General features: G+C 41.4%; 1 protein-coding gene across 4 annotated transcripts in view; it reads right to left on the bottom strand.

Annotated features, from left to right (window-relative positions):
• The window catches only part of RCK (DNA helicase ROCK-N-ROLLERS), a 65,611-nt gene extending 51,677 nt beyond the window's left edge, over positions 1-13,934 (bottom strand). For 2 of the 4 annotated variants that reach the window (XM_086785434.1, XM_086785436.1), the window contains exons 1-8: positions 13,861-13,934; positions 12,570-12,694; positions 12,374-12,457; positions 11,014-11,197; positions 1,471-1,635; positions 1,018-1,255; positions 858-894; positions 707-753 (exon numbers count right to left, since the gene is read on the bottom strand). In XM_086785434.1, coding sequence (XP_086641560.1) covers positions 707-753; positions 858-894; positions 1,018-1,255; positions 1,471-1,635; positions 11,014-11,197; positions 12,374-12,457; positions 12,570-12,613 — 799 coding nt within the window. In that variant the 5' untranslated portion in view covers positions 12,614-12,694; positions 13,861-13,934. Of the gene's footprint in view, positions 1-706; positions 754-857; positions 895-1,017; positions 1,256-1,470; positions 1,636-11,013; positions 11,198-11,316; positions 12,266-12,373; positions 12,458-12,569; positions 12,695-13,860 lie in introns of those variants that run through there. The other 2 variants (XM_086785435.1, XM_086785437.1) reach the window with 2 other exon arrangements.
• Between the last annotated feature and the right edge of the window lie 6,938 nt (positions 13,935-20,872).

The following is a 20,872-nucleotide window of genomic DNA, read 5'->3' as shown; positions in this document are numbered from 1 at the left end:
ACAAAATTTCAAATATATACTGTATAAAATATGTAAAAATAACACTAAATGCATAGAATACATGGAAACATCAATTTGAAGCCTACAGTCTTTGAATCACAAATAACAAAAACCATATAATCATCCATCATCAATGTCAAATGATCATGACTCAAAGTTTCTACAAGGGAGCTAAGGGGCAGCCATGTCGTACGGAGCGAGCGATCTAGAAGCGCTCACCTTGACCTCCACAAGCAAGCACAGTGTTGTGAAGGAAAGAGACACCTGTAATCCAACCTTGATATGTGGAAAATAGGCTCTATGCCTCCATAGTACCATTTTAGCTTACAGGCATGTGGTAAACACAAAAGATATATGCGATACAAGTATGGTAGTAAGTGAAATTATGAATATATGTGATACAAGGGTCCGTACCTGTTTTCTATCTTCGTAAATTCACTTACTACCATACTTGTATCGCATATATTTGTTTGTATACATAAACATGAAATAATAGACATGCGCATAAAATATCAATACAGAGAAGAACAAAGCCACTCACAAAGCTCTAGACAAGATTAAGTATAGCAAAAATTGTTCACCTACTACTCACCACATCAGCTCCCTAGAGTAGGTGCAAAATTAATGTATAAAGACAAAATTCCATAAGAATCAAGGGTACACTAATCATATAGAATCAAGATAAGAGTGCACACATAGATATTACCAAATACTTTGGTAGTCAACTTGACAGGGCGCACTTCTTCTCCAAACCTATGCAGATCATCATGATATGCATTAGTAACGTGAAAATATTCGTATCACATGCAAAAGCATTGAAACTCAGCTCGCCTGTGGATGATTGTAGAGGACTTTACCTCTTCAAACCCTGCTTGGGCACCATCAGCCACTCAGCTGCATGTGCGTATAGAATTTTAAAAAAAGCTTAGGTATTTCTCAATAACTGGTATTGAAAAATGCCTCTGACGTCTACAAAAAAGAAACAGCCTGAAGCTTGGAAACGGCAGGTGACCATACCAAGGTCTTCGATGTTGGGTATCGTAGCAGAAACGCCAACAAAACGAATGTTGGAAAGAGGACAGCCATTCATTTCTGGGTAGCGTGACAGCATCTTCATTCTACTTATCACAGCCTCAAGAGCTGCTCCACGAGGATCACTAAGAAGGTGGACTTCATCAATCAAGAGAAGAGCTATGTCTCCGAAAAAGCTGAGGCCACCGTAATCTCTGTGGCGACGTGTAATTGAATCAAACTTCTGCAACAAAACATATGATATATCCCGCAAATTAACATCTTACTATAAATGATATGTTGCAGCTTTTGAGGTCGTAGTGTTTGACGGTTCTAACGGTTCTGACGAATCAGGGGATCCTTGTTCATTAGGATTCAGGATCCAGCCGGAGAATACAGTTATATGAAAGTATCAACTCAAAAAGAAATTGCTCATAGCAGGTTTGTGTGCTTACTTACCTCTGGAGTAGTTAATATTATGTCCATTTCCTGCAAATCTCTGATGTTGAACAGCTCTGTGTCACCAGTAAGTTCTTGACATTTGAGATTTAATGTCCGGCCAAATTTGTTGCTCCAATCTCTGTGCTTTTCTTGCACTAAAGCTTTCAAAGGGGCGATGTATACCTGTTGACAACAACCAACCATCAAAAAAGACACAGGATCATCCTAGCATTCGAAATTTACAACATGGTGGCTCCCTCTTACCCACACCAAACCCCAAAAAAAAAACCACCACCACTACTAGAGCCCTTCTCCTCCTAATACTTGAAGTCAGCAAGTGCTTGAATAATTGGTGCTGTGGCTCTGAGTGCGTAGATTTCTTCATGTCAGCTATAATAAGCATGGATGGCAGTTTGTTAATTACAACCTACACGATGGATCGAAGAAAACAAGGGTGCACAACAGGGAGACTAGGTGCATCCCTCTCCTTGTCATCCGCCTCAAATGTCATTGATAAACTATGAAAGGGAGAGTGTTCCTTGCCACTGAAGCTGACTCTCTTACCTTGAGTTTGTATGCTACCCCATTGATGGTGAGAAAAGCTAGCTTAGTAGAATGAAGCATTGGACTCCCTTCAATACTAACAGAGACCTATTGATGCAAGTATGTGAGGTAAAAGGGAGAGTGCTCCTTGCCAGTGAAGCTAACTCTCCTACCTTAAGTTTGTATGCTACCCCATTGATGGTGAACCAATACATGACACATCATATATGACCACAACAGGTAGTAGTCGGGTCCCGTCAAGCTTATCCTCGACGATGGCAAAAAGCATCCCAAATACATTACTGTCTACCATTCAACCTACAAATAACGAATCTCTGACACAAAATGCTAATATCTCAACAACCTGCAAGTACTGCTAAATGCAACCGAGATATATGCCAATAGATCAATGATGATGAAGAGGCCTACAAAGTGTATGAAAAATGGCAGTATGTAAAGTGTAGAAATATTATTGGCAAGGATACAGAGATCAATAACAATGATGACAATGCTGAACAGACACTCTCCCAAGATGTCTACAGAAACCTTACTACAACATGCGAACAAGCCCCGAACCACACCAGAAATGGCTTGAAAGTCGCAAAAATTTTGTTAACTTCGTTAACATCACACTATATAGGGTATACCTTCTCCACCTAAGAGGATAGCTCAATCTGAGACAATCAAAAGAGCATCTCAAGGAGCTGATGAATGAGAGCAAACAACAAAGGCGAGAGCCAAGAGAACTTACTCTTCTACCAATTGTTGGAGTGGAGACAAAGGTAGCAACACACAGTGCACACACGCACATCCAACAAGAAAGCAGAGATACAAAAAAGCACAACACTCAAAGCAAATTGATGGGAAAAAGTGAAATACAAGTGAATGTGAGGGCAAAAGAGACCAAAGGACCAAATATATGAAACATCAGAGTAAAACACACAGCATGCAATGGTCTTGCTGGACAGAACACGGACAGCACCACACGGTGTTTCGCCTCCTTCTGCTGGACTGAAACAGGTCGCCCACAAAGCTTATGAACTGGTCGCCTACAAAGCACAGTTCTGCGTTTTTCATCAAGCAGTGATTAGCGCAATAAAGCGCCTACATCAGTGCTTACTTCTAGGCGCTCACATCAGGTGTACTTCTGGATTGGCGTCTGCATTTTTGGGATAGTAGCCTTCTCTGCTTATTCGGAGTCTCCCATAGAGCTCCTGTACTGGACTTCATCTTTTATATACACATCGGCGGTCAAACACAGTGTGGTGCAGTCCATGATGTGTCCAGCAGTAGGCGATGAAATGCAGAGGTGAAAAACACCCACTGAGATGAGGGCGCCAATTCAACGTAGGTTGATCATGATCGTGCATGACCGCGGGGGGGGGGGGGGGGGGGGGGGGTGGCGGTGCAGGCTCATATTTATATTAGGTGTTGTGGTCGGTAAGCAGAGGAGTCGGCTAGAAAAAGGCATGGCCCTTTTTGGGCTGGATAAATACCCGTTTTGGGTATATTTTCACACACCCCCTCTCAAACCAAAAAGGGATCATGAGAGAAGATGAGGGGGAAAAAAAAACGGATTTGGTTGTCGAAGATGAGGATTTCTGTGATTAACCAGAGGGTAGGCATCTGGGATTGAGAGGTATTGGAAGAATGCCACAATGCAAGAGGTTTTCACATGCATGAATGCCCATTTTTGGGTTTTCATTCATACATGCACCCCAAACACAAAAAACAGAATGCTGTGCATAGGGAATGCAGGATGGAAAAAAATGAAATGCAATGAGTTTTCACAAGAGCCGTGCCCTCGTGGGGTTTTCACTGACTCATGTGCCCAATACAAAAATGGTTTAAAAAATGAAGGGACAGGAAGATCCCCCTCTTAATGTGCGGAGGGTGATGGTGGTGAACCGATGCCAATCCGATTGCGAAGACGCTCGAGAATGGGGCGGTTCACGGACTTCGTAAGGTTGTCTGCTATGGAAATGTCCTCGAGTCGGATGGTACCAAGCTCAACCTGTTCCCTGGTAAAGTGAAAATGGACACCCATATGCTTGTTACGGTTAGAAAAAATAGGATTGCCAGCAAGGGCAATCGCACTGACTTTCGACGAAGATGGTAGAGGCGGTGTCAATGGAGACGCGCATGTCGGAAAGAAGTTAACTAAGATACATAACCTCAGTGGTGGCATCATAGAGGGCCCGGTATTCGGCCTCTGTTGAAGAACCTGCAACGGTGTCCTGCTTTTTGCTAGACCAAGAGAAAGGGGCAGATCCGAGGGAGAACAAATAACCACCATGAGAACGTTGGGAATCGAGATCACCAGCCCAGTCGGAGTCCGTGTAACCGTGCAAGGTGATCCCGCGACTGTGGTGAAGTCCATACAAATAGGTATCTGCTAGATAGCGAACAACCCTCATTGCTGAACTCCAATGCGGCTCCTTGGGAGCATTGAAATACTGACTTAAAATGGATGTGCAATAGAAGATATCAAGATGAGAATTTGTGAGCCAAATAAGTTTCCCAACCACTTGTCGGTAGGCTCGCTCTTCATGTGGAGGTGAGTCCACTTCCTTTGACAGTTTAGCGGTGGGATCCAATGGAGTGGCCACGGGGATAGCACCATCAGGAAAATAGGAAGTAATGAGTTGGAGACAGTATTTCTGTTGAGACATGAAAATACCATCAAGATGTTGGATCACCTCCATGCCAAGGAACTATGAGAGAAGACCGAGATCAGTCATCTCAAAAGTTTGTCTGAGCTGTGCCATGATATCAACCATTTTGGCTTGATGGGAACCTGAAATAATTAGGTCATCAACATACAGTACAAGGTACCAAACCATCACCTGATCAGTGTGAATATAGAGATTGGGGTCACAGTGTGATGGGTGAAAACCTTAGCTGTGAAAAAATTTGTCGATGCAATGATACCACGCCCGGGGTGCTTGCTTAAGCCCATAAAGAGCTTTATGTAAGCGAAAGACTTTGTCCTCAAGACCAGGGAGAGATAAACCCAGAGGTTGGTCAACATAGACCTCCTCGTTAAGAATGCCATTTAAAAAGGCACTCTTAACATCCATCTGATAGATTGGCCATTGATGGTGGACAGCCAAATTGAGTGAAAGACGGATTGTGGTCATTCGAGCAATGGGTGCAAAAGTCTCGTCGAAATCAATGCCTTCTTTTTGGCGAAAGCATTGCACAACAAGCCGGGCTTTGTATTTGTCCAAGATACCATCGGCTTTAAATTTGGTGCGGAAGATCCATTTGGTTCCTATGACCTTCTTATGACGAGGACGATCCACAAGGGACCACGTGCCATTACGGTCAATGCTTTCGCATTCGAGTTTCATGGCCTGTTTCTAGGATAGAATTTTAATAGCATCTTTCCACGATATTGGCTCATCATGTGCCACATAGTCTGCGAAAAAAACATAGGCAAATGAGACACGAGGAGCGAGTCTGGTGGATCGACGAGGACCATCCAAAGGGATATCAAAGGGAAGTATGCCAAAATCACGCATGGTTTGTTGATACCAGCGAGGTGAAGGGTCCCTGGGTGGTTGTCAAGATGAGGAAGCCTCCTCAAGAGGTGAAGTTGTAGGTAACTGATAGAGTTCATTTGGCACAGTCTAAGATTCTTGCAGCAGAAGGCGAAGTAAGTCTCGCTCATCAAAGACAACGTCTCGACGAACAAAAACTTTGTAAGCCTTTGATTCAGAAGAAGGACCCACAAAAATGAGCAACTCACTCCTTGGCTCAAGCTTGCCCCTTGTATCATTCGGAGTGTGAGTATATGCTTGACATCCAAAGACACAAAAATGGGAAACAGTTGGCTTTTCACCAAAAAAAGCCTCAAATGGGGTCCTGTGGGGAACAACAACCGTGGGGCAACGGTTCACAAGATACACCACAGTGTTGACCGATTCTGACAAGAGGCGTTCAAACAGCTTAGCTACAAAAAGCATGGAGCATGCCATATCCATGACTGTTCAATTCTTGCACTCGACCACTCCATTCTGTGAGGGAGAGTTGGTGGAGGTGAGTTGGCGTTGAGCGCCATGATCTTGTAAGAACTGAGAAAATTGATGGGAGATAAATTCACTACCATTGTCACTACGAGCAATCCCAATTGAGACGCCCATTTGATTGGTGACTAACCGAACCCATGTGAAAAAGTATTGAAAAGCGTCAGATTTATGCTTAAGGAAATATACCCACATGTATCTTGAATAATCATCAACAATCAACATGTAGTATAGAGATCCATTCAAGGAAGGGGTTGGGGATTGGCCACTCAAGTCGAAATGAATCAACCTGAGGATTCCCGAAGCCCGCTGAGTAGCGTGTTGTGGGAATGGGGAGCGATGTTGTTTACCCAGTTGACAAGGCTGACAGACATCCTTTGTCAGTTTGAGGCTGGGTATACCTTCAACTAACTTGTCTCGAGATAGCTCATAGAAAGTGGAATAGGGTAGATGACCATAGCGAAAGTGCCATAGTCGTTCAATGTCGGAGGGAGCTTGGGTCACATAGGGCCAAACCCGATGAAACTCTAAGCCAACAGAAGATGGCTCAATTAGAAAAGTGGACATCCGGTACAAACCATCCTTCTGAGCTTGTCCTCTGGCAACAACAAGACCAATAGTTTCATCAATTACCTCAACAACTCTTTTGTTGAAGTAAACACGACGATCGAGTTGGGTAAGCTGGGATACAGAAAGAAGGTTGAGACCTAAATTAGGGACAAGATAGACATTGTCCAAGGTAACCTGGTTGGGACTAGTGTTGGCGTCAAATAAGACAGTGCTAATGGATTTTATGGGCATCATTGTGTTGTTGCCACATCGAACTTCTCCCTTAACAGGACGCTGAGAAATGAAAATGTCAGCATTACGTGCCATATGGTGAGTAGCACCACTGTCAACTACCCAAGTGACAAGATGACCACAGGGAAGAGTTGGATGGGCCTCAATAATGGGCACAGAGGAATTATCAGGTAACTAACAAATCTGAATGAGGGCAGAGGCCTTTCCCTACAGATGACCTTGTTGAGGCCTTCGTTTCTTCTTTTTTATGGAGTGGTGGCTAGAATCAATCTTAAGTGTGACCTTAGCAATATTGGCCGAGGGGCCGAGATGAGCTGTAAGGGAAGACCAGTCAGACATCTCTTCAGGAGTGGTGAAAGAAACTGACTGGGAAGGTGGAGCTTGAGCAACCTGACTATTAGCTCGCCACTGGGAGGAACACGGCCAAGTAGAACCATTTCCTTGTTGGGTCCTTGGAGGGGAGCTTGGTAGAGTAGGTGCTGGATTGCTACCCCCTCTGGATCACCAATTTGGGACATTGCTACCACCTTGGTTGTTTTGGCGGGTGGAGTTAGTGGGGTTGGAGTTGTTGCCTCTATTTTCCTTGGTTTTAAAAACACACTCATCATCAACATGTCCAGGTATTTGGCAAGAGGTGCAAAATCTATTCTTTTTGGGAATATTTTGCCAATAGGGAATGGGTGTGGAGGTAGGATTTTTGGAATCAGTGTTGTTGCCGGGAGATTTGCCTTGATTTCCTAAGTTGCTGTTCCCTTTCCCTTGCTGTCCTTTTTGAGTAGAGGTTGTATTGGACACAAGGGCCCCCTCTTGAGTGGAGGGAGAGGATGACTTCTTAGGATGAAATTGGTCATGCAACCGAGCGAAACGCAAGAGTTGGCATTCACACTCATATAGGTTAGGCATAGGCTCTAAACTAATGGTTTGTGTAACAAAAGTAAAGAAGCTAGGTGGCAACTTGTTTAGTAGAGTGATAACCTGATCTTCCTGGGACTTGGCAAAACCAGTGGTGGCAAACTCAGCGTTAAGGCACTGATATTCAACAACTTTGACGGTCAGGTCATCCCCTGCTTTAATAGAGAAAATTTGAATTTGATGCTCAAGATCAATGCGACGCGTACGATCACATGCAGCATATCTCTCTGCAAGGTGTGCCCATCTATCAGAGACATAGGGGAACTGCTGGAGTTGTGAATGGAACTCGGGCAAGAGGCCTTGCATGAGCTCCACTATAGCAATGGCATTTCTAGCTTCCCAATGGCTAATGACTTCAGGAGGTACTAGAGAAGGGTGGGGTTTTGGTTCAAGGCCCTTTACTAGGTTCTAGGAACCTTGGGAAGTGAAAACTTATTCCATAAGATTAGCCCAGGTTGTATAATTAGACCCGTTAAAAACGAGTCCTTTCTGTGAAAGCATTTCTAGACATAGAAACATGAAAGGAAGATGGTGGGGGAGTCCAAGAAGGCTGGTGTCCATATCCAAAGTGTAAGTGTTGAGGAGAGAAACTAGACAGTCCACCAAGACCAGGCATGGATGAAGGACCTGTCGAGGGTGCTCCATAAGATGGAATCAAGTTTTGGGTACTCAGCATAGGTGGAATACCAGGTTGAGGGACAAAACCTGGAGAGGGCACATAATTGGGAAAAACACCAGTTCTAGAGATGGGTTGGTAAACCACCTGATACCCTGGAATGCTGGGTGGGACCGCAATGCCAGAGGGCGTAGTGTTAAAAGATAACTGGGATGGGTAGAAACCATATGCAAGACCCAAGAGAGGTGCAGGTAGTGATGACTACATGCCAACACTAGTAGGAAGAGGTATGGGTTGGGAGGGAGGGTTTTGTGTTTGAATTTGGGCAATATTCCATAACACATTAGGAGTAGGTACAGAAAGTAAACCAGAAGAGAAAACAGTGTTACCTCATTGAACACTAGAGATCGAAGAGTGAATTATACTCCTAGACCCTCCTCTATTTGGGTTCACAAAATGCCAGGGATCAAGGGTAGTTGATGGTATCGTTTGTTGAACCTGTGCCACAGAAGAAGATACCCATGTGGAGTTAGGAACATACGTACTAAGAGGCACATACGAACCCGACGCGGTCATCGACAGGGATAATGATGGATCTCCAAACGATCGAGGAGATACGTGTCCTTCCTGAGAAAAAGTCCCATACCGAAGTCCAGTTTATCGGCTAGAATAAGAAGCAGAGCTCTCCAGTTGAAGCAGAATACCTGGGTCCAATACTGGCACGCTGGCTGTGGGCATGTATCCTCCTCTGGAAGTAACAGCTGATAAGCTCGGAGAAGAAAAACAATATGCCAAGGGTGTAGAGGGTGAGTGGGTAAATGTAGGCTGGTCGTCTCCCAATGAAAGACCTCGAACAGGGCTCTCCAGTGAATGACGAGTTCCATCCTCCGTGTGATCTATATCAAAATAAGGGGAGTCAGTATCTGGTATGAAGAGCTGATCCTCCAGAATCGAGGGTAGACGATCCATGGTGTGTACTTTTTTCGAGGTCTTCAATCCCTTTGCTCACGATTGCTCTGATACCATGTGAGGGCAAAAGAGACCAAAGGAACAAATATATGAAAGATCAGAGTAAAACACACAGCATGCAATGGTGATGTGTATACAAAAGATGAAGTCCAATACAGGAGCTCTATGTGAGATCAGAGTAAAACACACAGCATGCAATGGTGATGTGTATATAAAAGATGAAGTCCAGTACAGGAGCTCTATGTGAGACTCCAAATAAGCAGAGAAAGTTGCTATCCCAAAAATGCAGACGCCAATCCAGAAGTACACCTGATGTGAGCGCCTAGAAGTAAGCACTGATGTAGGCGCTTTATTGGGCTAATCACCGCTTGATGAAAAACGCAGAACTGTGCTTTGTAGGCGACCAGTTCATAAGCTTTGTGGGCGACCTGTTTCAGTCCAGCAGAAGGATGCGAAACACTGTGTGATGCTGTCCGTGTTCTGTCCAGCAGGAGGCGGTGAAACACAGTGTGGTGCAGTCCATGATGTGTCCAGCAGTAGGCGATGAAACACAGAGGTGAAAAACACCCACTGAGATGAGGGCGCCAATTCAACCTAGGTTGATCATGATCGTGCATGACGGGGGCGGGGGGGGAGGGGGGGGGGGGGGGGGGGGGGGGGCTCATATTTATATGAGGTGCTGTGGTCAGTCAGCAGAGGAGTCGGCTAGAAAAAGGCGTGGCCCTTTTTGGGCTGCATTAAATACCCGTTTTGGGTATATTTTCACACAGTGAAGTGACATGATAACATACACCCATAAGAGTGTGTACACATGCTCAAGAAAAAAAACCTCTTACGAATAAAAAAAGTACCCCGACCCATTATTAGCCTACATCCACACATCACTACCGTATAAATGGCTACAGAATCATGCTTCTCACTCTAACGAAACCCTCTTAATTGATTCATTAGTGTTTCGAGCACTTATTTGCATAGTAGCCAGGTGAACGGGCACCCGTTAAAGTCATAGGTCTAAGTAGAGGAGCCCATATGTGAACCCATGAAAACTAGCTACAAGGGGTATTATGGTGGCTATTAAGGCCATGAGCTGTGGAAAGCCCATATGCCAGCCCATTTGGGTGGGCAGAATGCCAAGGAAGGCGCCCAGCCCATGACAGGCGAATGTGTGAAAAAGCATGAAAAACATATTTTCATGTCCTCTTTGAGTCGGCCAGCAGCCAGCCCAAGTCAGCCAGCTTCATGAGCCCCATATTCCCTATAAAAGGGTGCTTCAGCCCTCATTCTCGGCATCTTATATCTTTGCAAGAATACCCACATTGTATGCATGCCCTAGGCAGCCCACACACAAGAAATGTAAGGAAGGTATGAAGCAAGGCAGCCAGCAAAGTTAAGCAAAACGCAGCACGTAGGAGGTCTCCGATTTCCCAGACATGGAAAAGAAAGTGGCACATTTCTGCTTTCTGAAAACAAACAAGCACAATTGCCAAATGCATTGTTGTGGTGTAACATCCATATCCTCTTTCAATTGAGTTTACTACCATGTATAATCATTAAGAATGACACAGGGTAAAAAGTGATTGGTGTATTCAATGCCATGTATTCTCCGTGCAGGCAAATGACACTGTAAATACACTGAAAAGTAATTAACCTTCCCTTCGAGACAGCAAATACACAAAAGCCAAAGTATCTTACCGTCTTGAGACTGCCTGGAGTGTAATTTAGCTTGCCTTCTGGTGTGAGGGATCCTGTCAGAAGGCGTAAGATGCAGAGTTCAAACAGCACAGTTTTACCACTGCCTGTTGGTGCTGAGACGATCATGTTGTTATCTGATAAAAATGCATCCCGAAAACTCTCGCTTTGTACTGAGTTGAAGTACCTTCATCATGAGATTAACAGTCGCTCAAGTATGAGCTCCATGGCCAAGTTAATCTCGAAATCAAAAGTCTGTATGTTGTACATACGAAGAATATACATTTTCAAGCAGCTGAAATATACCTCGTGCCTGTTTTCATACTTTCTACCAAGACGAGATTAATTTAGTTGCCAAGTCTCCTAACGTGGACGCTGTGAAGTGTTTTGAAAACTTGCTGCAGGAAAATTAAACAGCTATGCTCCCACCTTGCCCCAATAAATCTGATTACAGGAGAGTAGAGAGACAGACAGCAATACAGGGTCCCAAAGGCCTGTTGAGTCGTGTCCATTTAGAAGTGTGCACTTCAATAAATGGAGCAATTCAGGCCGAGAGAGTACAAGGCTGTGAACTGATGAAAACTATTATCCGGATATGAAAACTGGACTGAATAGAGAGGCTGGGTCTGAAGGAATCCAAGGCTGCAGAAGAGATCCTGCTGTGAGGCAAGGAAGCCGAACTGCTGTGTTTTGTTCCAGCAACGGCTGCTTGGTCTTTTTCTAGCCGAACCCTGAATGAGAATAATCCTTTGGGCTGGCCAATTGGACCCACACTCTCTAGATCCTACATTATTCTATACACAATTGGACCCGCACTCTCTAGATCCTACATCATTTAGCCCTCTAGCGCATTCTATCAGCCGTCCCACTTCAAAATTCATGTTTTCCTCCTCAAACTTGGTTAATTAACTGCCTCCATCTTGACCTGTATTGGTAGTTAACTGTCATCTAAGATCCTCTCTGTGCGGGACACAGCGACCGAAATTTCCAGCCTTGTGCATCAGATTTTGATGTAGAAGTGTCTTATTCTCCAAATCCATTTGAAGCACAGATTGTGCATGTATCACATTTAAATAATTTTCACTCAAGGGCAGCTATGGTCAGTAACGAGAGTCACAATTGGAAAGAGGAGCCATCTGAAGCAACCAAAGATGCAAACTTGAATGACAGATCTAACATCAAAACAAGATTAAATTGAGTGAATTTCTTTAACGATCCTTCAAGATTGTCAAAGCTGCCACCATGTTTGTGAGAGGTGCTGTCCTCCTTTGGGATGATCAGGACATTGAAGGCATCCCCACAAATCCAACTTTCTCCAAAAACTAGATGTGAAATGACATATACTCCCAACTAATAAGCATACCTAAACTCAAAGATTGGCTGGAAGGGTTGTGGCAAGAAGGAGACAGCTTTCAGGACATCTGGATCATAAGGTGCATCCAAACTGCTGGCAGGACATCTCAACATCAAATACAGTCAATCTCACCATAAAATCATCGATAATACTGACCAGAGAGAAAAAAGAATGGCATCTATGACAGCCAAATATGAGTGTGTACCAAGTGCCGTCCTGTATATTTTGAGTTGATTGGCAGGTGACCATTCTCAGAGATGAAAGCAGCAGTGTTCGTTATAATTGTCTGTTTTGTTGCAGAATAAACAGTAGCATAACGTGAGGTTAAACCTGCATTTAAAGAATATGACGACATTGAGAGTGTATGTGTAACAGAAGACTTTTTCCGCACCACCAGAAGCATACTTGCTCAATTCTCTTAGAAAGCAATCAAAATCATGGAAAGGCATGTGTAAATCTGCCCAATTCTCACAAAAAGGTAATTAAATTCATGGAAAGGCAGGTGTAATATGCTCAATGCTCTCAGAAAGAAACCGATTTCATGGAAAGAGCCGTGTCACCATGCTCAGTTCACCCAGAAAGTTGTCAAAATCATGGAAAGGCATGTGTAGCTATGCTCAATTAATCTCAGAAAGTAATCATCGAAATAATGAAGCTCGATTCTCACAATTTGCTTCAGAAAATCATGCAACATAGCTTAAATGAATCGGGAATATGCAGAAAAGGAGAGGTTTGCACCATTTATTTTTTTATCAGCAGAACCTACCCCTGAGTCCAGTCCTCCCTCTTCCGTCAATTTAAGAGAAGATGTCCAGTTTTTATCAATCTTTCATGAGAGGTGGGAGTCGGCAGAGGAGCATTCTTTTCCACTCGTTTTGCCGCTCTTGCAAAGTCAGAATGGAGTAACCTGACACCTTTCTGCAACAGCGTGATGTGTCGCAAACTGCTGGGGTTTCAGACGCTCTTTGCCTCTCATGTCTTCATCAGCCTTGTTTTTGGAGCCACCCCTCCCCCATCCATGACGACTGGGAAAGTCTAGCAGTCAGCCTTTCCCTGCAGGATTGGCTCCCACTATCCTTTCCCTACACCACGATTTCTCCATGAAAGGGAGTTTCGTTCATCTCTGGATATGCACTAATTGCTTGAGGAAAACAATGCAAAGTTCTTCAGGGAGTGCAATGGCAGTGTAACGGTGGTTTTCTGATGCAGTATAATGCTTTAGGTTTCCAAAGCTAAGTGGAAAACATCGAAATACATTTGAATGATCGATCGTTTACTTTGTTCTGATGCATTGTAGCTCTTGAAGAAAAATCAGGAGGAGGGGGGGGGGGGGGGGGGGGGGGGGGGGGGAACTCTTGTAGGGCAGTTCTTTAGAATCTCTCTCTCTCTCTCTCTCTCTCTCTCTCTCTCACACACACACACACACAGGTCCCTTAGATCGCCATAGAAAAAACAGAAGATGCAAGCCAGAGAACAAAGGGAAAACCCAGGCTCACCTAAAACTTTCGCTTCGTAACGCAGCTTGGAGCTTCGAAGGTAGAGCACTTCAGAGTGCAGAAAGGCTATCCCCTAAACAAAACTTATACCTACACCAAATTTCAAATTTTCAAAAAAAACAAACATAACTTTTTCTCCATGCTCACCTAATAGTTATTTCACTTTTTCACCACCATTAATAATTAATTCATGAGGTTGTACCCTTAGTTTACCAACCTTGGTTTACAAAGTTCAGAAAAAAAATTACCAAAAAAAATCTCAGCATTACAAAAATAAAAGAATTTCCAACTCATCTTTAAATAAAAAAGCACACATAGGCTCCCAACATAGTTTTTCATCATTAATACATGGCAAATTTTCAATTGCATTCAAAAAATGAGTAACAATAAAAAAAATAGCCACTACTCACTTTTAAAAAAAGCCACTAAACAACCTTAAACATCCTGAAAAAATATAACAAATTTCATTTAAAATTAACAATACTTCCACAAAGTCCATTGAAGAAATTGCAAGTTGACCCAAAAAAACAACCTTAATATCCTTTAAAAATATAATAAATTTAATTTAAAAAATAGCAATACTTCCACAAAGTCCATTGAAGAAATTGTAAGTTGACCAAAAAAAAAGGATATATTTGTATTACTGAGAAAAGGATTTCTTCTCCTTTACATTTTTTCACAAAAGGCCATTTTTACATACAACAAATACATATATACAAAATGTCTACATTCAAAAAATGATCACATCTTTGGTCTTGGGCTGCATTGAGAAAGGCACAAAAGCATGGCCTTCATTGATAGCCTTCTTCACCGGTGCATTCCACACTGATCTATACTGGCATTACCAAGCTCATCATCGGAGATGTTGATCGGATTCCCAGGCTGGCTATCAGCATTGATTCCTTCTATGTCTTCTTCGGGGACTCTTTCAACTGAAAAATACCAGAAAGAACTATTATCCAAGAAAAAAAATCAATCAATGTCTTCACATTGAGTAATTTGTGGTATCTTCATTACTTTCCAAATTGTTGATGATGCCAGTCTCTTGCTTTAAGCATTAGAATTGTTAAAAAAAAAACATACTATTTTGTCCTCCCACCTTTGTCCTCCCACCATAACTACCATTTAAAATACTCAATTTGTATGGATCTAGTGAAGATTTGATTGGGGAAGATTAGTAGAATGTGGAACTAAGGTAAAATTACAAATCTAACGGTTGGATTTTTGTAGATTTACTTTGGAAAATTTGTTATGACTATCAGAGGCCCATTAAATTAATTGTAATTTAATTCTAGAAAATCAAATATTGAATCTATTTTTGGAATGCTCCATTAAGCTGAAGGATAGTATTTGCCAGTATGAATCATCAATAACAAAGTGGACTGTAATGTTGCCCCAAGCCTATTGGCAATGTAATTATCCACGTAAACATATGCACAGTAAATTGATCAGAGATAATCAAACCTTGTTCTTAAGGTCAACTTGTCTATAGATGGCAAATATCTCATGCCCCCTTGAAATTTCAGTAGACACATTATAGCAAAAAAACTTGAAATGTAGTTTCTACAAATCCTTCATATAGTACCCTAACATGCCCTCGTACATACACAACCGAACTTGCTAAGACTCTTGCACACTTCAAGCGACTGCCAAAATGATATGTCCAAATCCCCACTACTAACACTAACAGTAATCAACAACTCTAATATTTTGTGTACTTTAGCCTCTTTATTTTGCACACTAGGCTTTGACACATCTCTTTGTTGATCTGAGAACCATCCAAACGTACAAAATAAAGGTCACACAAAGCTACAATGTATGTGACACAAAATAGCAACAAAGAAAGATACTAATATTTCATGCAAACAAGTAGAAAAACAACCTGAAGAATGCGATTTCTTTTTCACCACTCGTGGTGTTATTATCCTTGGGAAACCAAGATCGACAAAAGCAACTGGTCCACCACCAGCCACCATTCGTACAGTAGAAACAAATGGTGCATCATGATTAGGACCAATAGCAAACCCGATACCAGGCCCAAGACCAGATTTTGCAGCACATAAACCACGAGAACCACGCATAAGACCAGAACGAGGAGCATATGGTCACATGAGCAAACAATAGGTGTCCCTATAGAAGACCGACAAGTTGAACGCAAACGTTGACAAGTGTTTGTCAAATCCACCAATGGGGTTGTGCCGTCTTAAAGCCATAGCACATCCCTAACTCAGACACAAAGCAAGCACCCAAACAGTAACACACCTTACAGAGGAAGCACCCGAGTAGTACCAGGTTACGGAGCAACATGGAGAACCGCTTTATATAACACACAGAAGAATGAGAATGAAAGGAGTAAAAGAACAAAACCATGAAGACAAGATGTGCCCACGGCCATGCATGATAGCCCCCAGTGGAGAGACGATCCCATGATAACCACAAATATATTACCCTAAACCCTAAAGACAACATATGCCACAAACCCTAACCAAAAACAAGCAACAAGGCATCCAAATAGAATCGAAAAACCAAGAAGTAGCCACAAATTACATGTATGGGAACCAGTTGTTGACAAACTCAATTGCATGGCGATGAGAAGGCGAAGTAGTGGACATCAAGTAGGCGAGCCATGTCTAAAGCACCATCGAGTCGGTGTGGAGAGACCAACCATGAAGGCAAAGGCGACTAGGGAAGAAAGCATGAAGATAACCACCCACCTCTATGCATGATTAAAGCTGACAAGCCCATAATAGCCGATGATAACCACAAGCAACATTGAATCCACCACCCTAGCAACCCTAGCAAACCACCATTATCCCTAACCATAAAGATGACATATGCCACAAATCCTAACCAGAAACAAGCAACAAGGCATGTAAATAGAATCAAGAAACCAAGAAGGAGTCGCATATTACTTGCACAAGACTCCATCACCACTTGAGACGAGAAGGCAAAGTAGTGGGCATGCACCAGGCGAAGGCAAAGCAATGGGCATACACCATGAAGGTGAAGAGAGAAACCATCGAGAAGATGAAGAGAGACAAACCATGAAGGCGAAGGCGACTACAGAAGAAAGCATGGAGATAAGCACCCACCATCATACCACCCACTCCCTAACGTTAATTAATGGCCCACTACCCACCACCCACCCACTACCCCACTTACGCACTCTACTCCCCTAACATTAATTAATGGTCCCACTACATATGGTCCCAAACGGTATCACGTTAGACCTTAGGCATATTCTAGTAAAATCAATCCTAAAAAACGATATTAGGTGCCTAATTAACAGACCTTTGCTTTGCATGATTGACTTCTTATTATAAACAAATAACTATTCTTACAAGCAATAAATCAAAACACATATACATCAAATCTAAAAACAAAGTTGTAAAAAATACTTATTTTTTTTTCCATGGTTAGATCCCATGATTAGGCTTGCTTGTTTACGGGATTGCCATGCCCATTTTTGGGCATTTCGGCCATTAGAAACTTGGAGAATTTCTTAAAACTAATAAAAAATTACACTACAATTATAAAAAACGCTTGATTTTGCTTGATTACTATCAATTTTGAAGGGCAAGGTAGCCCATAAAAAGGTAACCTTACCCATGATAATTGACCAAAAGAAGCTCTGACTAAACCAAGAAGCCAACTCTTCACAATGTCTTCCATTAGGTAAGACCAATAAGCTAGAATGCTTGGAAATTTGGCATGTGATCTCTTATATATATTTGGCATGTGGTCTCTTATATATACTTACAGATACTATATATGTATATATATACATATATAGTATCTGAGAGATGCATAGGTTTGAAAGTTGGTTGTTGAGACATAACACGGTTAGCGTAGTTTGTGAAATCACATATTGAAGCAAAAAGGCTTTGTTTGTAATTACATTGTATTTGGAAATACACAAGTCTTTGTTAACAAGGCGATGATTCATTCTCAATGTTGTTACTAAGAAATATATAAGACTATAAAATAAGAAAAAATGATTATGATTGCTTATCAACAATGAAACAAGGATGCTATTAGAAGTGCATATGTTAGAATATGAAGAATAATTATCATTTAGAAGGTTGATGCTCCAGTTATGAATATATAAGAAGCCTCTTACATAATCCTTCCACATAAACATGTTAATCAAGATTAGTCATTAATGAAGTTAATAGTTCAAGATGAAGCTTCTTCTATCCATATTTGTGTGAGTGTGGGGAAAATTTTTTGACCATACATAAGGTATGGTAGAGAGGTGCCACAAGTCTTCCCTTATTACTATAATCATAAGAGAACATGTCATTCCTCCATTTAGATGAGCACTTTCATTGATAAAAGTCTTCTCTTATTACCATGATCATAGAAGAACTTGTCATTCCTCCATTTAGATGAGCACTTTCATTAATAACAGTCTTCCCTTATTACTATAATCATAGGAGAACATGTCATTCCTCCATTAAGATGAGCACTTTCATTGATAAAAGTGGAGGATAGCAAATTATTAATTATCCATATAATTTGTGGCAATGTATTGATGCGGTGGTGGGCACTTGATCAATTTCCTTGTTTGTTTAATATCTGTTTTGAGCTATCGTTTTAGTAATAACAAAAATTAATTTTTAAACTCCCAAGAAATTCTACTTATTCATGTAAGCCACATCTAAAGAAGGCAATAGATTCTACATGTGTATGGAACTTGGAATGCATATACCCATTTGAGGAGTTGTTTTTGGACTTGTCACATTTGGTGTGATTAATCAAAGGGAACCTAGCCTCAGATGCATGTATGCATACAAAATCATGACACATCTCCTTATTGTTTTAGCATCTTTATTTGCTAAAGCACAACATGTCCACCAATGGTTTTGTCGTGCCATTACTAAGCCACACATGTTAATTCCAAGCTTTCCCAAATCTTAAGCGATTCTTTATTTTACATCCATCATTAGCTTTGATGAATAAAACAAAGGGTCTGCCCACCAATGGTCTTCGCATGCCATTATTAAACCACACATGTTAATTCCAAACTTTACCAAATCTTAAGTGATTCTTTATTTTAAATCCATCATTGTCTTTAATAAATAGAACAAAGGTCTACCCATAACTTTTGTCTCTAGTATGTGTGTTCAAGCAAAGTCACGAGCTTTTGCATCGATACCCAAGGAATAATCTCTCAATTAAATCTCAAGATTGCATTGATCCCAACAATGTATGCATGGCCACATAATTTAATATTTGGCACACGATATCCAAGGTGCCTTATTATCAACTTATTATCAAACCATTTCTACTCTAGGATATGTACCTTTCTTTGAATAGATGAGATTTACAAGCTTGGCATTCCATAGATATAAGAGCTTTCATCATTACATGCCATGTGTTACAAAAAGCGATGTTACACAAAGTGCTTAACACCATTCCTTTCGCCAAAGAGGGAGGACAAATTCAAGGAATATTATTGAGATTCAATGTAGTAAAAGTGAAAGTACTCAAATTTCAATATGCAAGTATTGCTTTGTGTTCATGGGGAATGCTCATATAAGTAGTCAATTTGGAGTCTTTTAATAGGCTAGTCAATTGCTTTACGACTAATACTTGTGAAACCATTGGATTCTTTTAATGGGCTAGTGAATTGCTTTATGAATAATACTTGCTTATAATATGCCTTGTTATTATTGAAGTAAAGATATGATAGATGCCCCATAATATTTGCCATCCAAGGCCTAACATAGGTATCAAACATCTAAAAAACAATGCAGTAGCTATAAATGCCGCACTTTGAAGCACATTAATATGAATCAAGTGGACAAAAGCTATATTTTCTTGTGACGCTTGTGCCAGAAGGCATGGCCATATATTATAGGTTCTTAAGCTTGGCAAGTTCTCTACCATACTTAGTATGGAAGCTACTGCTAAATCTTACATGTAATTTACCTTTCCATCACCAATGGTGTGGAAGCCACTACTCAATCTTACATGTAATTTACCTTTCCATCACCAATGATGGTGGGAAAGCCACTACTAAATCTTACATGTAATTTACCTTTCCATCAAGTCAAATCTAAGCCTAAAGACGTACAACTCACATTGGTGATGGAAAGGTAAATTACATGTAAGATTTAGCAGTGGCTTCCACGCTAGTATGGTAAAGAACTTGCCAAGCTTAAGAACCTGTAATATCTGCTAAATCTTACATGTAATTTACCTTTCCATCCCATCGCCATTGGCGATGGAAAGGTAAATTACATGAAAGATTTAGCAACAATGGCTGACACACTAGTATGGTAGGAAACTTGCCAAGCTTAAGAACTTGTAATATGTGGTCACATTCTTTGGCAAAGCATGCACATGTCTTTATTAGTGACCATGCAGTGGAGGTTAATAAATTTTCATGCACTGGTAGTTTTACGTAGATCTTAGAGATTCATGGTTCAGCATACCTTCCCTAATCAGTAGGAATGAGCTTGAACATGGCAATTATAGGAATGAATCTTAGAGATTCACGAGCTAGCATACCTTCCCTAATCATTAAGAATGAGATTTAACATGGTAGTTGTTGTAGGCTTGCCCTTGATCTTGAGAGCTTCTAGGGCCCTGAAGCGTACCACTTTTTATAGAACAGTAAGCACCGAATACAGAAGTGGAAATTATGACTGTAGATTGCAGGATCATTAAACAAGTGCAGGAATGTGACACTACTATCCCTAAAGTAATAGTAAAGATAAGAGGGTAGGCAATATCACAAGTAATTTTGGAGACGAAGGATCAAGAGTAAACATACTATTAGGATAGTTTAATAAGGAACTTGGGGAGATCACAGCAATTCAGCCTGCTCCTTTTTAGATAAGAATTTCAAATAATAAAAAAAGTCAGGCCACTTAGAATTATCTGAGGGGAGAAAATCGAAATACAAGGATGCACTTTCCCTGTAGTATTTATTGCCTTGAAAATGACAAAAATATCAAGTACATATCCAATGCTGTTGGGAAGGACTTGGCTCAAGAAGATCAAA

This window comes from Cibotium barometz, chromosome 48, assembly GCF_041138505.1.
Source record: "Cibotium barometz isolate CiBa-2024 chromosome 48, ASM4113850v1, whole genome shotgun sequence".
In the NCBI taxonomy this organism is placed as follows: domain Eukaryota; kingdom Viridiplantae; phylum Streptophyta; class Polypodiopsida; order Cyatheales; family Cibotiaceae; genus Cibotium; species Cibotium barometz.
The sequence above is the reverse complement of the archived record's forward strand: the minus strand, read 5'-3'. Positions and strand labels throughout refer to the sequence as shown.